Source organism: Phragmites australis, chromosome 12, assembly GCF_958298935.1.
Source record: "Phragmites australis chromosome 12, lpPhrAust1.1, whole genome shotgun sequence".
Lineage (NCBI taxonomy): Eukaryota > Viridiplantae > Streptophyta > Magnoliopsida > Poales > Poaceae > Phragmites > Phragmites australis.
The window spans coordinates 4,551,995-4,574,618 of record NC_084932.1 but is presented as its reverse complement, the minus strand read 5'-3'; the positions used below and the strand labels follow the sequence as shown (position 1 = coordinate 4,574,618).

The window sequence follows — 22,624 nt, the reverse complement described above, 5'->3', positions numbered from 1 at the left end:
TCGGGGAGATTGAACCAGAGGCAGAGAGCTTGGCATGGGGTCCACCTATCGGTGTCGATTTTAATAGAGGAGTGGACGTGCTATGGTAGGGCGTTCTGCTCGTCTTAGAACAATAACTACTTTTTAAGTAATAAATATAGAGATTATATATATATATATTATTATATATCTGTACTACTTAAAAATGCATATAGGTTTCTGTTTCGCTCTCTCATTCTCGTTCCGCTCGCGTTTCCGCTCTCTCATTCCCGTTTTGCTCCATTCCCGTTTCGCTCCTTCGTCAATCACCTGCCTCACATCAAACGAGCATCGACGCCATAACCGACACCCCATGTCTCCCCTCCCCCAATCACCTCCTCATGCCACGTCGCCACCTCCCCGCCCGCTCCCTCCTGATCTATGCATCGGCCTCCTCTTCGTCCTCCATCAGTGATAACTGCGCCACCCCAATTGCCCCCAGTAGCAGAAGTGGGCGCCCTCTGACCCCGCCCAGTCGCCCCTGTCCTGGCCCCTACCACCTCCATCGATCGCATCGTCCACCTCCTTTGCAACCTCGACCTCTCCTCCAACGATGACGAGGCCTCCACCTCCACGGCAACCACTTCATTCAACGGTGGTAGTAGCCTGGATCCGCAGGCGGTGGCGTCGATCTTGGCAGCGATGGCCTAGATCTGCACTCCATTGCGTTGATCTGGGCGACGGTGGATATGTCCTTCTCTTGATCGTTGGTGGCCCGATCATGGAATTGAGGGAGAGGGAAGGGTGATGGAGTCTTGCTCGGGGAGCTCGCCGGCGACGAACGGTGTCACAGCTGGGCTCAGGACCAGCACCATGAGCACCACATCACGACAGTGAGTCTCCCAAGGTGACATGCACTCGACGGTGGCGAGCGGAGCAATGATGACAATGGAGGGAAGTGGTGTGTCTGCTCCAGCGGTGGCGCGCTATGGCGAGGGGGAGAGGAAAAGGAGGGGCGTGGTAGGGGCGTAGGGCCAGTGGATATCCGGATGCCCACATTGGATGTGGATTCCTTTCCCCTGGTAAGGCAGTCCAGAAGAGGAGCAATTGGCCATGATGGCTCTGATGAGGCAACCGGGGGTACAAGTACGTCGACTAGACCACATCCCCAAAGCGCCAACCACCGTCTCGCTTGGCAACAGCCACTGCCCCCGCCGCGACCGCGCCCGCCATGACGATGACGGCGACCATATCGTCGTGCACCCCCGTCCCTACGCTATTGCCCGAGGATCGGGCCAACCTCCTCTCCCTGCTCGCCGCCTTGGCCCGCCCGCTCATTGACGTTGCCACTGGAGGAGGAGGAGGAGCAGAGCCTGCTGGTGCGCGCGATGGAGCCGGAGGTACTCCGCCACCGTTTTTGTATGGACACTTCGATTTTCTTTTCTGCTTGTTTGTTCCATCAGGATTCAGGAATCCGTAGGGTTTGTTGCATAATCCTCTTTAGCTTCTTCTTTTGGTTAATTCTCGAATGATTGGGAATGCTTAAATTGCCCACAATCGCGAGAAAAAGAAGGGGGGAAACGATACTTTGATTGCTCAGTTCCTTATTGTCGTTATCACGTAGAGCTTGAATTGATTGACACGTACGTCTTTGATTTGTGGGTTGCAAAATACAGTACAATATTCATATGGATTAGATAGGGGAGCCAACGGGAAGGGGCAGGTAGGTTCAGAGCGGTAGAATCCTGAATTCCTTATACATGCTGGATAATAATTACTAAAAAAACTTGGAATCATGGATTGGATGTAGTATGTTGCAGCACACAACGGTTCTGAGGACTCTTGGTTGATTGATTTGTGATAGTAACTTGTGGAGGTTCTCTGAAACATGATTTGCGTGACAGTACAAGATAAATGTATGTTGTTTTGCTCGAGAGGTCTGATAATTAATTTGACTGGTAGATAATTTTTTTAAAATTTGATTGAGACAGGTGGATTGAAATGGGTTGGAAATTTTGACTGAAACGTGAATGATTTAGATCCGTTTCTCTATTCTTGTCCCTATTATGCATGTTACTCACCTTTCAATCCACCCGCTGCAGAAGAAACCTTTACTTTTGAATCAAATATTGGTCAGTATGCTATTACTGGTTACTAGCTAAATTAAAATAGTGGTAGAATTATCTACCAATAAACAATTAATGAAGTACATGATGAGATTTTTTTTACAACTATTTCTGAACAACCTATGATGATCTTAGAGTCATAGACACCTAGCAAGAACATCTTGTGCAGATCCTGCAAAATATCAGGTTCTCACATTTTCTGCTCTACGATTACCGCACTAGTATGGAAAAGGTCCAAGATTTTTTGCCTGTGTGGTCAACTATAGAATGTGGATTCCTATATGAAGCTATTGTATCTCTACTTATATGCCAATTTGTGTTCTTGTTGAAGCAAGAGTTCGTCTTGCCTCAGCAAGTACGGTGAAAGTTTCTTCTAAGGTACTACTTGGTTGAACAAGTTTGTTTCTATCAAATTTACTTGCTACTATGCTTTGCTGTTTTGACATTTGCATGCATCAACTCTGTTCGTATTCAGGGATACATGAAGATATGGTGGTAAATTGAAATGTATCTTCAATGTCGAAACTCGTACATAACTGGTTGTACTTAGTTGTCTAGATTGCATATCGGGTGCTTTGGATGCAAAGATTCAGTTTGCTGTCTCTGTGTTGTAACATTAGCAGTCTTATTGTAGTCTTATTGCCTTCTCCCTGTTTGCTATATTCTTCCATGAACATTCTCCCTGTTTGCTATATTCTTCCATGAACTTGTTGTATGATTAATTGTTGTATCCAGAATCAGATAAGTAGATAACCCATGTAATGTTTTGTTTGATCCATTATTAATACTATGCCTATGTTGTGATTGTCAACCTCTTCTTGCATTGCCATTTTTTTAACGAGCCATGAAGTGCAATGCCATGCCCTTCTACAACTTCGCATGTAGCTGATTGTTTTTGTATGCAGCTAATATATTCCTGTGAAGCAAGCCTTACTCTGCTTTAATCTCTTCATTTGTTGCACTTTGATTTTGTTTATTTATAACCATCTTGAAAGTTTTTAATGTCTTTCTTTCTTCCTTTTTCCTTTTTTTCGTCAAAAAGAAAATTTAGCTGTTCTTCTACAAGTTGATGCATACACTTCAGATGCAATACACTTCAGTTAGCTTCAGACCCTAGATTTTGTTTATTAGATGCCTCATGGAGTATTCTTTTTATTTGCAGATATTTCAGACTAAAGGGCTGCTTGAATAATGTTCTAAAAATCTGGAGTAGTCTAAGGTATCCATAAAAAATAATCCTAAATGCTTTTGAATTGTTATGTACTTTTGGGTTCTCCTATGGATCACATATGACAGTGTATAGATGATGCATTGTGCTGCCACTAGAGAAATTGAATTCCAATCTGTAATGCTAATCTCGTGATGTGTGAGATAATCATAAATTATTTCTCTAAGCTAGCAGTTAGACCTATCATGCTCTAAGAGTTAAAAAAATAAATGATCACTACATAGCCCAAATGATAGTGGTGCTTCGTCCCCTTCTAGATTTGCAGTGAACATAAGTTCCAATCTTTGCGCAAAAGGAATTCCAATCACCTTGGTAGAGTTAGATTTAGATTCGCCAAGTACAGCACGACGTTTTCCTTACTATGGATTGAGCTTGCTTCTGCTGCTGATTTCTTTAGGCTTTTACTGCTGCAGAAAAGCGGAGGGGTAGTAGGAGAAGTACCTGCTGAGGATGTGCCCGAAATGTACACGCATATCACAATTCACTATAGGGTGATCTACACCACCTTAGTCATTGCATTTTATCCTGTCCAGCACCTCCTCGCCCTCGGAACACTATGAGCTTCTCTTCCAACCTTTTGAATATTTAACTCCTTTTTTAATTTTAAGATTAGAAGGTCTCTTACCATTTCTCCAAAAATTCCTAGCAAGTTGATACGCTACTGAATTACAATTGCTCTACATGTTCTGTTGTTGCAAATTCGTATGCTCGATGCATGCATATATCCGAAACAATTGTGAACATATAGAACATGAAACTGTTTTGTGTAAAATATGAATTCTATTGCAACGTATGGGCACTTAACTAGTTTAAGTAGATAAGTAGGACAAATATGGAGAGGGTTTGTGTTGTGAGATGTGCTGGGATGAGAAAGATCATCTCATCTCCATAACTGATCAGGACATCAGGTGTTTCAGGCAGCTGAATGAATGGATTCAACTGTAACTTGACTGAAACGCGAGATCCTCTCTCTCATGTGTAGTATGATCAGCTAACCGATTGTGCCTCTAAAGGTTTGTAGTTCTTCACGACTATTTCCCAAGTAGTGCGCCTATTTTAATGAAGGTATGATATCGATTGCAGTATGAAGATTACATCGACTATTGAGGCCAACCGTCCGAACGTTTCGTTTCAATCGATTGATAATACCACCCAAGCACACTCGACTAGTCATGTTCGTTTCTCCTCCATCTGTCTCTCACCTTGCCTTCGTTCCCAACGCCCATGGGGCGCAAGGTAGAACTCGCACCACGAGGTCATGCATCCACGAGGTGGCCGTCCCGAACGGCTATGCGTCCACCAAGGACAAGGCCGTGCACGGGACACTTGCGAGCCCGGCGTTCCACGGGAAGATGGCCAAGGAGTACCTAGTGATTTCCTTTGGTTGGACTGGTGGTATCGCTTTATTTTTGATTTTATTTGGACGCTCCAACAGTCCGTTGCAACGTCAAAAAATAACATTTGCAACATTGAAAATCAATATTTGCAACATTGAAAAACATGCACCAAATAGCTCGTTATATGCATCCGAATTCAGGAGAAAATTCCCACCGTAATATCATTCCATGTTGCATGCAATATTTTCAGGTGAAACCCCATAAGATCACTTGATCTTGAGCTCACGTAGCAGATCTTAAATGAGATTGACTCCTTGACTAATCCCTGTAGGATCTGATCTTACCAGGATATGATCTTACAGGTTTTCTCCTGTAGGATAGGATATTCTTACCTGAACGATCTGATCAGAAATTGGTACTAGCATGAACAATGAACTGATACAGGTTTCTCCTGTAGGATCTGATCTTACCAGGACAATTTGATCACAAAGTGGTAGCATGAAGAAAGTGTCGTCGCATGTCTCCCTTGCCTCGGAGGCAGAGATCAATCTTGATCTCTCGCGTTTGATTATCGACAAGCCGAGGTTCACATTGGAGCGGAAGAGGTCGTTCGATGAGCAGTCGTGGAGCGAGCTCTCTCACCGGCAGAATGATGGCTTATAGCGTATCGCATTCACCTGCATTCCCCTCTGGTTTTGACTCACCATTCTCAATGCGGACACATTTTGGTGGTCCGCACCCACTTTTGAACGAGGCGTTGGAGGCGCTCAGGAAATCAGTAGCGTACTTCCGTGGTCAGCTGGTTGGTACGATTGCTGCCACGGATCATGCCTCTGAGGAGGTGCTCAACTATGATCAGGTAAAACTCCAGTTTCTGTAAACACAAGAAACTCAAAAAATTTAGCATTCTGATTACTGTTATTTAAACATGTTATCGGTAGACCAAACTATGCCTGACTACCTGACGTGCACCGGCTCACACACACTGGATCATTCGACGTGTACCTTTTTTAAATACTGCCAGTACCAGCTGTCACTAGTCGTTATTGTTCTGAAATGCTCCGGCGAAACCTCATATTCACACGCCGGACCATCCAACGAGTATAACCACGAAAAACCATATGAGAAACCTTCTCTGTAAAAAATATTTCGGTGAAGTCATTCAGTGAACGCTGGACCATCCGGCATGCACACTCACTTTTTCAGTAGAAATTCTAGTTCTGTGTAAAAATCTCCAGCGTGTTTCATCTTCAGCGCCGGACCATCTAGCGCGTTGATTTGAGGTGCCTCTTCAAAGTTAAACACTCCGGCGTGTTCAACCTGTAGAGCGCCAAACCATCTGGTGTTGACTTGTACTTTTTCTAGCTACGTCACAGAAAAATGCTCTGGTGTGTTCAACATGTTGATCGCCGGACCATCCGGTATAGGCATATTCTTCTGAACTCGTCCAATTCAACTATTCTCAAGTTCTAACTTCTCGACATCTCATCCAGGGCTTCTTTGAGCTACCTAGTACTAGAATTTCACAAGTGTGCATCCAAATAAGTCTCGACTAACTTATGTCAAGCTACTACTCTTAGCCCCTTTTTATAGTACAGTCAAAAGATTAGAAAAAGAGATATATACTACTCTAAGTGTTCTTTATCCCCTCGTGATACTTAGAATTAGAAGATCCTTAATCTTGATGCACATATCCTTTAATCGTCTAAAAAATCACCTTACGGACCAAGAATACCCAATCATCATTGTGACCTAAATTTTTGATACCATTCAAAACACACTTGTTAATCACAATAATATAATTATCATTAATCACCGAAATACTTACTACTTACTAAAGGACCTAAATGCTATAGGGTTGCACGCCCGGTGATGACAAGCACTCGCTAGATCCCCATATCATCACGGCCCACAACGACAGCGTCCTCTTCGAGACCATGGTCCCCTGGAAGCGCAATCAATATGGTTCTACTCCTACAGTCAACTACTTCCTGTACGGGGCAGGCGCCGCCCGATCGCCATCACTGTCGCTGCACCCCGCCTGCTACTTTTCCATGTAGTTCAAGTGCCAAAGCGAGGAGGACACCAGCAGTTAGCGGGATCCTATTCCCAACGCGTGCATCATGTTGAAGGAGGACACCGTCCTCATGCGTCGCGGCGAGGACGAGTTCCTGGTGGCCCAGCTTGAGTTGCCGCCGCGCTGGCATGATGGGCGCCGGGTCGATGCCGAGCTCTGCGTGCTCTTCGGCCTCAGAGAGTGGGAGCGCCCATCATCCACAACAGCCGAAGCAGCTTCGACAGTGAAGATGACAATGACCTGTTGTGGTGGTGGGAGACCAACACGGATTTTCTAACCCGCATGTGAGCTACTGCCTTTATCATGGCCGTAAGCGTGTCCTCCAGTCATCCAGATTCGTACCCCACTCCCTGATGATATGAACTGTTAGGGCATGTGCAGTGGTACAAACGAGTGTTGTTTGTAATACGATTACATGTCACATATAAACAATATAATTGACAAGACATTATGTGGGTTGACTGTAAGTAATCTAAATGACACCTAATTGTTAAATAATATATGGAAAGTTGAGGCCACAAATAACAGACAGCATCCATACTATAGGGGAAATATTATCTATAACAGTGGTTATCTGATGTTTTAGACTGTCTGTTAATTAATAGATGATATCTTTCTCTGTCCTGTTTCTCTTTCCTCCACATCAGATAAAATCCCAGGTGGCTTCTTTTCTAGATAGCTGATGTCACCTCATAGTACACACCCTTAGATCGCTCTAATCATCCAGCATGACGTGCACCACGTGCGGGAAAAACTACTATTTGAAGCTCCTCGCATGCAGCCCGCGTGTGCTGGTTTCCCGCGCGCCCACTTAGACTTTTATAGACTACATATGGAGACCGAAGAGGATTTTTTTAATAATATTATTTTATTCATATATTAAAAAATAGTATGCAAATTCATAAAATCTCAGAAATAATACTTTGCCTCTCTAAGGTAGCGCGAAAATAGGAAATATCGCCTTGGTAGAATGAAAATTTTCACGCCACGGTGGAGCAACAAAAGGACGCGTGCCATCGTCGCGCCACCACAAAGTGAAAACTTAGTTGTCGCTCCCACGAAAATTGCTATGTTGCTCCTCCAAGACGTGACATGCATACATGAGGTGATTTATACTAAATTGGAAGCCCTATGTAGTTAATAATGGAATTGTTGAAATGCTCTGTTGCATAACATGCATAACCAAGAAAAACCTAAACGCCAAACGCTAGACAACCATGAACCCTAAACACTGAAACCATAACATCTAACCGTAAACCCTTAATCTTAACCCTAACCCTAAAATGCTAACAAACTCAAAACCCTTACCCTAAATCCTAAACCTTAAACAGTACTGTAAAACCCTAAATCTAAACCCTAACTCTAAACCCACTCTAAACCCTAAACCTGATCCCCGTACCCTAACACCCTGAACCCCAGACCTACTAAACCCAACATATTAAACACTAAACCCTAACCCTTGCGAAGCCCTAGATCAAGAGTCATGTGATTGAATACAACCTTCTATATACAATTTCAGAGTGCATCCGAAAAAGTGCTCCCAGGCTCCGGGCTCTTTTTGGTGGCCCGGCTATGGCAACATGATACACAAGTGCACATGTAAATGTTTCTATTTGGCTCGTGAAATGTAGTGTTGCAAATAAGGGTGGCAATGGGTCTGCCCCCCTGCGGGTTTGACCTTCCCGCACCCAACCCGAAACCCGATTCGTCAAACCCGACCCGACCTTGAAATCAGTAGCGAGTGCAAAATCACCCCCGCCCCCGGCCCCGACGGAGACCTGAAACCCGACGGGCAACCCTAAATCGCGACACGGGAAAAAAAAACCATGGCGTCATGCCCTCCCGCGCACGCGCCCTGCCGCCCTCGTGTCACGCCTGTGCCCTCCCGCCCCACCCCCCCGGCACCGTCGCCGACACGCGGTACCCCCCGCGCCCGCACCTGGGGCCTCCCGCTCTCTGTCGTGCCCACGCCTGGCCACCTGGGGCCTCCAGCTGTCCCGCGCCCGCTCCTGGTGCCTCTTGCCATCCCGCACTTGTGCCTGGGCCCGTGCCAACACACGGTGACACGCGTCACCTGCCCGCTGCCCAGCTCCCGCCCCCTCTCGCGCTCTCCCACACCGCTCCTGGGGCCTCCCGCCGTCCCGCCCTCATGCCTAGGCCAGCGCTAACATGCGGCGACACGTGCCACCCACCTGCTACCTATCTCCCGCGCTCTCAAGGGCCCGCGGGTGCCCTCGCAGGGGCAAAGGGAACTCCGGCTCCGAACCCGATTCGGGTCAAGGCCCCAACCTGATAGCCTCGCAGGGCTGCATTCCTACCCAAATCTGCCCCCGTCGGGTCGGGGCCCCGCGGGGACCTAACCTATTAGGGCAAATTGCCATCCTTAGTTGCAAAAAAGCCCGCACTCAACTCGTGCGACACTTGATTGAAGCTTGGCTCAACTATATTTTGAACCGATGTGGAGCCTATCTCTGGGCTCGCAAGCCCCAACGAGCCGAGTTGGCAGAGCTCATTATGACTTGGTGCATGTGAACTATGACGAACAAAACCCCATTAAAAATACTAGTACTTGTTAAGATGTTATGAGTTAAATATGACGAATTATGCACCTTTGGATGATGCTGTACTGATGCACACATGCCCGCCCGCCTCGGCCCCCGATCCGCCACCTCACCCCTTGGATTGAAAAGGTTTCTGCTATCCCTGCCAGTGACCAGTCCGCATCATGAACTGGCCGCGACGTGCTCAATTGGCCGCAAGAATATCCTAGAGAACAACTTGTACATGTCCAACATAACTTATATGCACTTTTGTAATAAATTTTTAACTTCTTAGTACGTCAAAAATCAGAAAAACTTCTTTCAACTAGCTTTTTAATTCATTTCTTCAGAAACCAGTTTTTTAGTTTTTCAAAAATCAACTTCTCAGCAGCCTGTTTGGTTAGATTGAAGCCCAACTAAACAAACCTTAGCCATGCAATCTGGCCGCAAACATCTGCAAGGCTAACCTCCAATGACATATACGTGCACTCACCTCTGGCTACCGATGATCCGCTCACTATTGCACTGTCGATCCAGTCGGCCACTACGCCATGCAGCACATACCCAACTAACTTGGACTTATCCTACTACACGCTACACCGACACACGCGAACATAACTAGTATGCAACTAATGCAAAGACAACAAGATTACGCTAACAGCGGGAAGGCCGCGGCATAGCTGGGGCACGCCATGTTGGAGGAAGTGCTCATCCTGAGCTACTTCGGCACCACAGAGACGCAATCGAGGAGGAGGAGGCGGCACAGGTGTCACGGCCAGCGAGCTCGGTAGCTTCTCTGAGGTGGGGTGCAGCAATGAAGGCCGAAGAGCTCAACATCTTATAAGGTGGTGTGGGCGCTCCGGGCCGACGAGCTCAGCTTCGCTCGTACGTGGGCGTCGATGAGACTGAGGAAGGAAGGAGGAAACCAGGAAGGGGATGGGTCATGGGTGGGAAGTGGGACCCGTATAGAATAAAAAATGTATTTGCTACGCTTCACTCGACTGAAATCGCGACAAATTTGTTGGACTTAATCCTGGTCGTGGGTCTCGGGGATTCGTTTTACGCGGCTCGGAGCAGTATTCAAGTTAGAGTCTTAGTTCGAATGTGTTTAGGACTTCATAACGTGCGGTGTGCACGGGTCTAGTTCGAGTCCGAATTAGAGTCCAGAATCAAGGATCATGGGATGATACAATTTGTGTTAAGATTTGAAGTTAGCATATCGCTATAAATATAGAGTTGTAATGTCTGGATTGTATGCTAAGATAAGTCAAAAAAAAGTCACAAGTTGAGATAAGTTGAATAGAGTCATAAAATTTTCTCTAGAGAGTTTTTTAATCTTGCTTCTCTATTCTCGTCGAGTATTCGTCCTTGTATCCACGCAGGGAAGTTCGAGACTCACTTATAGCTACATGATCGCGTGATCGAGTTCGTACGCGGCGGACACGTGGTCGAGTACAGCACGACTAGTCGCTCGTGTAATCGCTCAGGTACTACTAGTCGCTTGCGTGGTCGGAGGACTGGTTGCTCGCTCGCAGTCGCGAATCTCCGGACTGGTCATGCTCGGACACGTACTGGTCGGTCTCGTACTAGTCGTGGTTGGAGAGACCATGGTCGGATACGAGGTGGTCGTGTGCGCGGTCCTGTGGGTCGTCGAGACACAACATCTGGTATCAGAACGGGTAGGGCGCAACACTAACTCGTGAAGATGCCGATCGTTCCTCAAGACGAGGCGGTGCGGTAGAGTGGCGGAGGGCCGTTCCTGTACCCGCAGTTGACGGTGACAAACTACACGAGCTGGGTGATTTGCGTGCAGGCGATGATGGAGGATCAAGGCGTCTGGGAGGCAGTCGAGCCAGCGGCCGGTGCGGTCGTCGATGAGAAGAATGACAAGAAGGTGAGGTCGCATCTCTTCCAAGCGCTCCCGAAGGATCTCCTGATGCAGGTAGCAAGGAAGAAAACTGCAGAGGAGGTATAGGACTGTCTCAAGACAAGGTTCATAGGCGCGGATCGCGTCAAGAACGCACGGCTGCAAATGTTGAAGAGCAGCTTCAACGCTATGCGCATGCAGGAGGGAGAGACACTGGACCAATACGCCGGAAAGCTCAACGCCATGTCCATCAAGTATGCCAATCTAGGGAGACGCTTGACGATGCTGCACTGGTAACAAAAGAATAGAGGTAGTAGCATTAAGCTTTGATGTGAAGGCCCATTATACGAGGAATCTATTGTAAAAATCATGTTGTAGTGCACTCATCAAACAAGAACGATAAATGAGAAGTACATAGGAGACACAAATATGTAGTGTATCACTTCTCAACTTATTGATCAACGATGTTGTATGTACGGTTGTGGCCCCATTATATCTTCAACTCAAGAACCAAATATTTCTTATGTTCTGCATTCAACCGGTAAAACCGATCCAAATTCAGCCAACGTATGTTATTCTTTTACTTTATTTTCAGTTCTAACAAGTGTCATTTTGTTTCAAACTTTTTTGTATTTCGTTTTGTTCTCATTTTCTGTTTTTTTTTCAGAGCATTGTGGATGTTGGAAATAATGAAATTGCCCATAATGGTAGTTTCTGTTTAAATTTTAGCTACCACATAATTCATTTTGTATAACACCATGTTTTGGTTCTTCATGAGTTATTTTTTTGGTTACTTTTTTAGGTTCTGCTGACTTTTTGAAGGACAAGCGTATTCTAAATGACAGTTGTAAAAGGAAAGTCACTTTCGATATGAATGATACTAATTCTGAGAAGTTTTCAAACATACCCCTTCGCATCCTGGAAATTTGTTTTTGGGAGTCCAAAATGTTGATTGTGTTCCGGATATTTTCCCCCACACCTCCTTTGAAATCGTTGTTTCCCACCCTCTCCAAGTGTGATCCCGGACCTTCAAAAGCTCACATAAAGGTAAAGCATAACCCTTTCTCTGTGTCATTATTCATTAAGTCCTTTTTCTTCCAACACTGTTTTTGTACTCTAAATATCCTCTCTTTTTTCTTTTGTGCAGAATTCTGCTGATGTTGTCAATCTGGACGATACAGATGATGATTCAGATTTTTGATGGTGGTACTGAGAAGACTCCCCAAAGTTGGACTGTCAACTTCCTCCAGTAATAACTATTGTAAGTTTTGTTAGTATTTTTCTCTTTATTCTCCCAATTAATGTTTCCATGTTCTTAGAATTTTTCATTTCCTTGCCTTTTTATTTCCTGCACACAGAAATCTCCTGAGGTAAAATTTGTGGGGGAGAGGAAATTTGGTGAAAAACTCAAATAATAATTATTGTCCAAGCCAGAAAGCTCCATCGTCTGCTGCTGTTCTTGAGCGGTTCAATAATAATTCGAAGTTCTCTATTACGAAGGAGATATTGTACTATATGGCAGTTTGCAAGCTGTCTTGTAGTAAAACACACCATGAGTAAGTTGTCATTACTTTTTTTCTTTGTTCTATTTCTTCCTTTGTCATCAATGTATTGTGCAGGAAATATTTCTTAGAAGAGCACCCCACAACATCAAAGAAACATTAATTTTTTTTCCTTGTGTTGGGGTAAGTGTATGAGCCTCCTCTACATAACACACAATTTTTTTTGCTTATCTTAATTTTTATAATCTATATGCGTGTAGGATGTCTTAATGAAAATACTTTTGTCCGGTCTTCCTCGGCCTCTATTTTTGGGAGGATCTCTGGTCGAAACATTTGTGTCCTTGGTAGAATGCCATTTCCTTTGAGATACTTAACATATTGGCATCTTTGGTGATGATGACAGACTAATGCATGGTTTCATTGATCATTTACTCATGGTTTTTTCTAACAGCAAAGGGGTAAGAACTAAGAGCTGAAGGTGATCGAACTCAAATGTTCTTCTGTTCAGAAGAAGCAATGTCTTCCTTCAGGTAAACTAGTGATATCTTTTTCCCCTGAACTTACTAGCTGTTATTTCTTTTTAATTCCTTGTGGATGCGATATCTTGGTAGGTGACAGGCTGCAACTGACCCCTGTGCTTGTGGTATCAATTTAGTGTGTGTATCTCGCGTTGACACTAGAAAGGATTAGCTCAGTTCCAACTAAAAGGCATTGGAATGACATCAAATAAATCTTCAGATACCTCTGTGGAACTAAGGATCTTGGATCCTTCCTCAAGAAGAGTCAAGATGGGATATGCAGACGTGGGATATTTATCTGATCCCACAAAGCATTGTATCATACTAGATTTGTGTTTCTCAGTGGGGAACAGCCTTCTCATGGAAGTTGACGAAACAAAGCTTGGTTGCTACGTAGAGAAATAACTCAGAAATCATAGCACAATTTGATCAGCCAAATTAAAGAATGTGATTGGCTAAGTCGGGTGGCATCGGTACAGAATATATTTGGCATCATGTATATAGAATATATGTGGCATGACTGCCCCTCAGACCTTACTTTTATGTATGAAGATAATTCAGCTTGTAGGTACAAACAGGCTATCAGTTGAAATCCAGCACAGGCCTTCTAAATTTGAAGTTATGTCTGTTAACAACTGGTTCCTGAAACAACCACCAAACACAATGGGTTTCAAATCCTTTTTCCGGATAGGTTAAGTTCAACAAGAAACAAACATGGTCTATTGACAAACTATAAACTGACAGTAAGATTGGATAAGCACTGGCATGATCGATCAACTAGTCCATATCTTAATATGATATATATGAAATGCCTTTTTCATTGTTCAGGATCCAGTCCAAAGTAGCGTGACTGTTGGAGTTTCACATTTTGAGAGATGCTCGCTCTGGGTTCAAGTCTTGTATTACCCATTCTACGGAACTGGAGGATCTGCAGACTACGAAGGAGATTATGCAGAAGAGGATTCACAGATTATGAGGCGGAAGCGCTCGCTTCGGCCAGAGCTTGGGGAGCCAGTTGTTTTGCGGTGCCAACCCTGTAAGATCCCTCTCGCTGAGCTTCTACTGCCATATGAATGCTCTCCAGTTGAGTATTTTAGGCTATGGCCTAGCTTGCCGGCCATGGCGGAGTGCACTGGCACATACACATTCGAAGGCAGTGGTTTCAAGGCCACAGCTGCTCAGCAGTACGATAGCTCTCCTTTCCTCAGTGGATTGAAGTCAATTTATTCCAAGCCCTTCCATCAAGTCTGCTCGCATTTCATCCGAACAGTGGCTGCATTCCAGGTAAGCGTTGATATGCTGTATCGTTCAAAGATTCTTTTTTTTCCGTGAATACGCAAGAGAGCTGTGTATCTTTGTATTAAGATGAAAAAAAGTTTGAAAGTGCGTACAAGACACAGCGACCTGCGCAGTCTCAATTCCAGAACTGATTAAGCTAGATTACATAAATAAAAGCAACCGAAACAGAGGAAAGACAGCAGCTAAAAAATCGATCCAAAAGCACGCAGGTGAGAGCAAAGGGTGGACAACTGAGTAACCCCAGCAAGGCACCACTGGCTGGCCTCTTCCAGATGAGTGCAACCAGCTCGTCGGTGAGTGCAACCAAAGATACTTAAATTCCGTAATGCCAGTGTCTTGATCGTTTCCTGTACCTAATTAGCAAACACTCTGAGCGATAACTCAACCTAAATCTCATACAGTTGTGTTACGCCGCAAAGACTTGGTTTGGTGGGTTTGTGGGCATGATGATCTTTGGCGCAAGCGAAGTCAGCCGGAACGTCGATCTGGATGATGAGACCGCCACAATGATCTGCAAATTCGTCGTGCGTGCATCTGATGAATCCATCACGAGAAAGATGGAATCAGACCTTCAGGGTTGGCTGGATGACATCACTGACGGTGCCGTCGAATACATGCCCGAAGACGAGGTGAAGAGCGCGGCTGCTGAGCGGCTGAAGATCTCCATGGAGAGAATCGCCGTGCTCAAGGCCGCCAATCCGAAGGTGCCGCCTGCAAAGACCGAGCAGGAAGAGGGAGAGGAGAGGAAGCAGAACGAGGACGTGGACGAGTTCGGGAGCCCCAAGGGCCCCTCGACGCTCTCCAAGCTCACCGCGGAGGAAGCCGAGCACCGCGCGCTCCAGGCGGCTGTGCAAGGAGAAGGCGGCCATGAAAGCGCAGTGAGGTTTGGGATGTGGATCGTGTCCGCCTGTTAATTTTGTATCGTTTTTCGTTTTGCATTTTTGCGTGTGTATGATCCTGCTGACTTCACTCATTGTTATACCGCCGCCGATTTGTTCATTGTGTTGTATTCACAGATTGTTGTATTACGAACGAACTTTGTTTGGTAACATAGCAGTAAACTTTGGTGTGAAAGTCCATTGTACAAAAGAATAGAGTCATAGAGATGTCACCTGTTCCCTTTCCAAATTTTTATGAAATAAATGTTTTTCTATAGATAAGATGTTAATTTTTCTCTCGAAGAGGTCATGCAAGAAATGATTAAATTGCTAATAATGTAACAGTAAATCCTATTTAGCAACTGACAGGTGGGGCACGTCAGTTCTACATGTCAATGTCAATGGGCAGTGCTTGATCTTCAATGACATGTGGGCCCCGCTAGCAGCCCTCTGTCTTGCGCGGTCTGCGCATTCCCCAGTTGGCCAGTTTCCCACCTCTCCTCCCGAGCCCCGAATACACCCTGCGGCGGCGGCGGCACCGCCACCGAGTCACCGACCTCCCCCGGCCGCGTGCAGCCGAGCTGTCCCTCCATGACAAGGCGTCGGCCTTGCTCGTAGCAAACCGGCGAACAGCGAGGGAGCTGTATGGGAGTCGAGGTAGCAAGCGGAGCGCAGCCGAGCCCGGAAGAGACTCTCGCGGCGGCGGGGAGGCGGGAGCAGAGCCATGGCCCATGCGCGGGCGCCGCTGAAGCTGTCAACGCGGCTGATGAACGTCGGCCTCGCCGCGCTCTGCCGCGGCGGCAGCCTCGCCCGCGCGGAGTCCGTCCTCGTGGACGCCATCCGCCTCGGCCTTCCTCCCGACGTCGTCACCTACAACACCCTCCTCGCCGCGCACTGCCGCGCCGCGGGCCTCGACGCCGGCATCGCCGTCGTGCACCGGATGCGGGAGGCCGGAGTGAGCCCCGACGCCGTCACCTACAACTCCCTCATCGCGGGCGCGGCCCGCCGCGGGTTCCCGATGCTCGCGCTCGACCTGTTCGACGAAATGCTCCGCTCCGGGATCGCCCCCGACGCCTGGAGCTACAACGCCCTCATGCACTGCCTGTTCCGGTCCGGTCACCCGGAGGACGCCTACCGGGTGTTCGCTGATATGACCGATAAGGGCGTCGCGCCGTGCGCCACCACGTACAACACGCTCCTCGATGGGCTGTTCAGGGCCGGCTACGCGACGAACGCGTATAGGATGTTCAGGTACCTCCAGAGGGTGGGGCTCCCTGTGGGCATTGTGACTTACAACACGATGATCAACGGGCTGTGCAGGTCAGGCAAGGTGGGCTATGCTCGCAAGGTCCTTAAGGAGCTTGGGAGGACTGAGCATACCCCGAACGCGGTCACGTACACGACGGTTATGAAGTGCTGCTTTAGGTACGGCAGGTTTGATCAGGGGCTGGAGACCTTCTTTTTCCTGCTGGAAGGAGGGTACATTTCGGATGCCTTCCCGTACTGCACGGTGATCAGTGCGCTGGTCAAGAAGGGCCGGATGCAAGAAGCTAATACCTATTGTGAGCTCATGATACAAAGTGGTTCCAGGCTCGACAATGCATCCTACAACATGCTGATTCACCTGCGATGCCAAGAAGGGAAGCTGGACGATGCGTTTGAGCTATTGAACATGATGGAAGAAGGTGGCCTGGAGAGCGATGAGTACACATTCTCAATTTTGGTCAATGGTCTTTGCAAGATGAGGCAAATTGAGGCTGCGGAGAAGAAGTTATGTTCCATGGAGATGATGGGCATGCAATCAAATGTGGTAGCATACAATTGCTTGATTGACGCGTTATGCAAATCTCATGAGGTTGATGCAGCCATCAAATTACTGCACAGCATGAAGCTAAAAGATGATTTTACTTACACATCACTAGTCCATGGTCTATGTAAGGTGGGTAGATACCATATGGCATCCAAATTCTTGCGGATCTGCTTGCATGAAGGGAACAACGTTCTTGCATCAGCAAAGCGTGTTGTCATTTCTGGACTTCGTAGTGCAGGGTTTAAAAATGATTTGAGGAAAGTTCGGTCAGCATTATATATGGCTAGGTTGTTACGGTCTTAGTCCAAGAAAAAGATCTGTAACTGGACTTGATGATCCCGCACAATGCACAGGATCAACACAGTGCAAATGACTAGATGGTCCTTTACGGATATGGATGATGAAGCATCTGGTCACTTGAGCACTGCTTTGTGTCCTACAGGAAGGTAAATGGGACTGTGTTATCACTAGAAAGGTGCTGTTCCTATAAATCAGTTCTCGGAGGCACCATAAGCTGACAATGTTGAAATGTGCAGCAAGCCATGTGACCCTCAAAGCCATATGTTTATTGAATGTTTGATGAACAAAAAGGGCTGATGCGCACATGATCACTACTTGGTACGGGCTGCTGCACTCTGTGATCTCTAGTTGCCAGATGGTACCAGCTCAGTATGTGCAAGAAGTAATTCCTCCATGGTTTGACAGCTCACCGTGCATCATGTTGGTTTGAGGTGAACATAATTTGGGGCGTTGGAATAAACTCTCATTGACTACGAGTATTCCAAATTACCAACAGAAGGTAATTATAGATTTTAGAAGTTCAAAGATTCAAAGAAATAGCTTCTGTTTGCTATATCGTGTAGCTTATTGTACTCAACTCTGGTGCAGTTCAATTTTTGTGGAGCGTAATACTTACTGTGTCTTCTTTTAGGTCGTTGGTGGTGTTTGATTCTATTCAGAACTCAGTTGCTCCCGGTTGGATGGATACACAGTATGCAGTCAAAAAATGCAAATGTTGCAGCTTAATCAATCTGTTCATCATTTTTGCGTTGTTCGTTAATTTTTTTGAAGTGGATGAGAAAAGAATTTTCTTTTGGGTAATATATTATCTCACAACATTCATCTGTCTGAAGTAAATTTTATACCAATGAAAGACTACACCACACCTGATAACATAACTATGTTTGTGGATGGACAGGCATGACGCTGTAAAGAAGTGTTGTATTTTTGGTCTAAAACTCTGGCAGTCTGCCGATGATGTGCAATTATGTAAAATAGACATCATCTTGAGTTTTTGAAATCCCTGATCATTTGTTTTTCCATTTATTGCATATAAACAATATACTGTTCTTTGCAAGACAGCACGATTTTATTCTGTACCATAAGGCTTTGAATCAATGAAATATGTCTTTGGAAGTATAAACTAATTTTACGTAGCATGTATCTTGCTGATTTTGGTATATTTGCACGGTTATCACAGTTTTACATACATGAGATCATTGACATGTGTTTAGTGCTGGCCGAAAGTTGATGCTCTGTTTACAGTCAGTGGCCGAGCGCTTGGTTCTCCGTGTGCTCCTTATGCATCATCCTTTCGATGGGTGGGCAGGGACATGAACTAAAGGTGTGGGTCTGTGGGATTTGCTTCTCAGTGTTTCTTTAAGGTTATATCGGCTGCTGTCTTCAGGTGCTTCTTCTCCAGCGTATTTGAAGGACTGCTGCTGTTGGTCTTGCCGTCCGTGGGCTTACCTCAGGTTTCTTCATGTGCTTCTTGCTGATCAAGGTATTGCTTTCATCACTTCATCTTGTATAGGTGTGGTTTTAGATTGCTTGGTTTCTGCTCTTGTGCATAATGTGCAGTGTGCAATTTGTTTTTTCAGTTTGGTGCATGGATTCAAAAACAGGATACATAAAAAAATATCGGACCTAGCTTGGTATCGGAAAGTGGCCAGGCTACCGGTGGTACACCGGCCAAATTTGTCTTCCGATTTTTGAATTTTGGACCGGTAACTAGCCAAAACTTTCTGGTTACCAGCTGATTACCGCTGAACAGTGAAAGCAAGTCAATTAGTTTTCGATACAATATATTCCAAATCCTTGAATGTTAGTTCATATATTGGTTGCATACATGACAAATGATCGATACAACACCGCAAAGTTGAATACTTATACGGCCGTTCAGTTTCGAGAAGGTTGTTTGTTGGGTACACGATCATCTGAAATAACAACACCATGGAACTGAAATACCATTTTCTTTTTTACGGGTCAGGGCCGTACTGCCGGTAATCAACGAGATTTGAATCCCTGGTTTGGTGTGGTATGTCCTTTGCCTGTAAATTACTTACATGGGGTGGTACTTAGATTTATTTGGCATGTTTATCTCGTTGTTGGCGAACCAAATCCTGTCGGCTAGCAGGGGCCGTCAGGGAAATAGTAGACCGTCATGCCGTTATTTCTGGTAGTGAGCATATCTATGGATGCCAAACAAGGTTGGAGATTTTCTTATATATGCGCCCATGACTGTTGCACAAACAAACCACACATGGCAGTGCAGATCGATGCGGAGGCAGGGGACAAAGGCACATACAAACCAAGCAAGCGGAAGCGAACGCAGGAGCAGACGGTGCCAAGCGCAGACACCGGCAGCAATGGACGGACAGCCTCAGCGGCTGGGTGCTGCTGCTGCACTCCAAGGAAGTGCTGGGAAGGATGATCACCTTACCTGTAGGAGAGCAAAGGACATGAGAGAATTAACGAGATCTGGTATTCTGATTGGTTGTTAGACGGACAGGAGAGAACTGACTAATGGTACCACTACCGCATCACCGAACCTGTATACAATAGTTACCCTGATTCAACTCAATATAATTTAAATGTTGAAATGTGTGTGCACCTAGCGTATGTATGCATGTATAACATCACACTTATGGGAACGAAGCCAAAGTGAACGAATGGAGAATGTTTGTAATGGACAACTAGTGCATTCCATGTCTCACTTCTAAATAATCTTAATAAATAATTTATTTGTAACTAGTGCAGCAGTGAGGTTATGATATTTTCGATCAACATTTTTCAGTATACAATTGTATTGAACTACTCTAGAGGCTATCCAATAGGTTGAATGCTTCGGCTTGTATGTATGAACATAATAACTGTATTTAGGAGTTCTGTACTTGACATTGTACTTTTTTAGGCTTGAAATAATAACAAATATCTCTATGTATGATGTCACTGCCCATCGTGCTACTGCATCCCTCATTTTAGACCGATTGAGGAAATCGGTACACCTGATTTAGGTGAACCATACTTGAACCATATTCCAAAGAGGGGTCGTGATTCTTCATAACTTGCATCCTCACTTTACTAGACAAGTTTCATTCTTCTGGGATGACAATATTAGAGCAGTCATCGTCTTCATCATCCTTATCATCTTCATCTATATTTACAGATTCCAATAAAGCTTCTTCCTCATGAATTACGTTACGGTCCACATTTTCGAGCTCAACAATAATTTCTTCAATTTCCTCCCGAGCATCAGCCTGACCCTCCTCAACCTCTATCGTCTGCCTATACACAACAACCTCTGCCTGAGTCGTCTACCTTTGTTCAACTTCCTCCATCGACACTACATGCTCGCGTGTATCCTCTTCTACTAGTATTGCTACACTGTTACTATCATCCACTTCTCTTAGATATGGTTACACCAGGATATTGAACTCAGCTCGACACCGCCTGCACCACTCCAACTATTTCAACCACTTGTTCGTCTGATACACCGGCTTTAACTCCAAAAAGGCTGGATTTAACATACGAGTTCACATGCATTGCATCGTAACAGAATAAATCTGGGGGTCAAGCTGAAAGTATTGGGTGAACCACATTTTCATCTGCTTCATCCTTGTACCCTCAGGGTTTGGGTGCTCAAGAATGATAAATGAAAAATTGCTCAAATCAATACCAGATGGACCATTACGAATTTGATCATTTTCATACAATACTCTAAGATTTATAGAGTTTGACATAATTGTCACTAAAAAATATATCAATTAGATTACCAACTTATTATCCCTATTGATTAAAAATAAAAATAAATTACATTCATACAATATAACTAACTTAAAATTGACTAACGTAATGATCATGTCGACCCACCGTTTCTAATCCTAAAATGTGAAGTACTATAGTCTTCGTTACCTAAAATCTAATCATTATTACAGTCCTAAATCTAAATCGGAGATAACATTATTAAATAAACATATTACTAGCAATAAAAAATTAAATATATTTAATTCTCAAAAACTTATTAATTAATACCATTTGATATTAGGAGTTCTGCGAATTTTCAAATACATAATGTCCATTGAATTTTAAAACTTTAACATATTTACTTTGGTATTGCATTGCTTTTTGGATGCTCTCTTTGTTTTATTGTCAAACTACTAGCCCTAAGTCAAAATAATCTAATAAATATCATATTTTAGTGTAAAGCACATATTATTACAATCCAATAATATAATCCTACATACATCATCTTAACTAGATCTAATATTTATATGCACATATATTTTATTTCTTAACCTAATACTAAAAATAATATAATACAAAGATTTATATCTAAAATCAACATTTACAAATGAAAAATTGTTTTTCTAATCCCTAATTAAATCTACATATAGATAAAACAATAGAATACATCTAAAAAATTAAAAAAAATTACCTTACTCTTCTTCTTTCTCCTCTCCTTCTCATTCCTCCTCCTCCTTCTTCTCGCTCCTCCCTTCTTCCTCTTTTCTATTCTCCCTTCTCCTCTCTGCTCGTGCGGTTGCTCTCTGCTCGCGTCGTCATGCCTGGACAGCGAAATGAGATGGAGTTCACGGGTGCAGATGCAGGAGTGAGGGGTCACAGGGGGGCACGGAGTTTTTAGCCGCCCGTTTGGCGAAAATTAATTTTCTATCTACAGTTTGACGATAATTAGTTTTTATCCAATAGTTTAGCGAAAATAGCCTCAAAATGGTCGTTGTATGGTAGGGTGAAAACTTATTTTCGCTAAATCGTTGGACGAATATGTATTATTTTTAGAATTTTTTTATTTTCCATATTATTTCTATAATATCAAAAAAGTAATATTTTTAAAAAAAACTTGGTTGCGGCGTGGAGCGTCCAGGCGCTTGGTTCAACGAATGGGATCCTCTGTAGTCAAATTGGGTAAACAGTGATTTGCAATAGAAGGTCTGCTTCACCGTCGGATTGGAAGGCTCTGGTCAGATGTTACAATAATAGGTGAACAATAGAAATCGTCAGTACAGTAAAGCAAACTACTGTTACTACATGAGCGTGCTGTTATGACAGAGAACTGTTTGCCCTCACAAAATCACTATAGCAGCGATCTGCATTAGGGAAACCATAATGTTGAAGAAAAACGGTCCATATAACATAAATATGATCTTATTGTCTGATCATAGCTATTATAAAATCAATCCGTAG

At 44.6% G+C, this 22,624-nt stretch overlaps 2 protein-coding genes and 1 long non-coding RNA gene across 6 annotated transcripts; all 3 read left to right on the top strand.

Moving 5' to 3' along the window:
- Positions 1–961: 961 nt before the first annotated feature.
- On the top strand, positions 962–3,982 carry LOC133887175 (uncharacterized). 2 transcript variants are annotated; one of them, XR_009903530.1, is made up of 3 exons: positions 962–1,358; positions 3,247–3,303; positions 3,726–3,982. It is a non-coding gene; the product is annotated as an uncharacterized LOC133887175 (long non-coding RNA). The 2 variants fall into 2 exon arrangements; XR_009903529.1 differs by having other exon boundaries at positions 3,710–3,982.
- A 10,913-nt stretch (positions 3,983–14,895) lies between these two features.
- Positions 14,896–15,366, top strand: LOC133886280 (protein TPLATE-like). The gene has a single exon (XM_062326032.1). The coding sequence runs from the start codon at positions 14,896–14,898 to the stop codon at positions 15,364–15,366; it is 471 nt and encodes a 156-aa protein (XP_062182016.1).
- A 444-nt stretch (positions 15,367–15,810) lies between these two features.
- On the top strand, positions 15,811–20,128 carry LOC133886274 (putative pentatricopeptide repeat-containing protein At4g17915). 3 transcript variants are annotated; one of them, XM_062326027.1, is made up of 3 exons: positions 15,811–17,939; positions 18,072–18,237; positions 18,339–20,128. In XM_062326027.1, exon 1 carries the CDS (start codon positions 16,055–16,057, stop codon positions 17,441–17,443), a length of 1,389 nt encoding a protein of 462 aa, XP_062182011.1. In that variant the 5' UTR covers positions 15,811–16,054; the 3' UTR covers positions 17,444–17,939; positions 18,072–18,237; positions 18,339–20,128. The 3 variants fall into 3 exon arrangements, with proteins under 3 accessions (XP_062182011.1, XP_062182010.1, XP_062182009.1); XM_062326026.1 differs by having other exon boundaries at positions 18,072–18,923; positions 19,021–20,128; XM_062326025.1 differs by having other exon boundaries at positions 18,072–20,128.
- Positions 20,129–22,624: the final 2,496 nt, after the last annotated feature.

Bases quoted from the DNA above. Each gene is read 5' to 3' on its own strand.
- LOC133886280 (XM_062326032.1), top strand. From the start codon at position 14,896: ATGATGATCTTTGGCGCAAGCGAAGTCAGCCGGAACGTCGATCTGGAT.
- LOC133886274 (XM_062326027.1), top strand. From the start codon at position 16,055: ATGGCCCATGCGCGGGCGCCGCTGAAGCTGTCAACGCGGCTGATGAAC.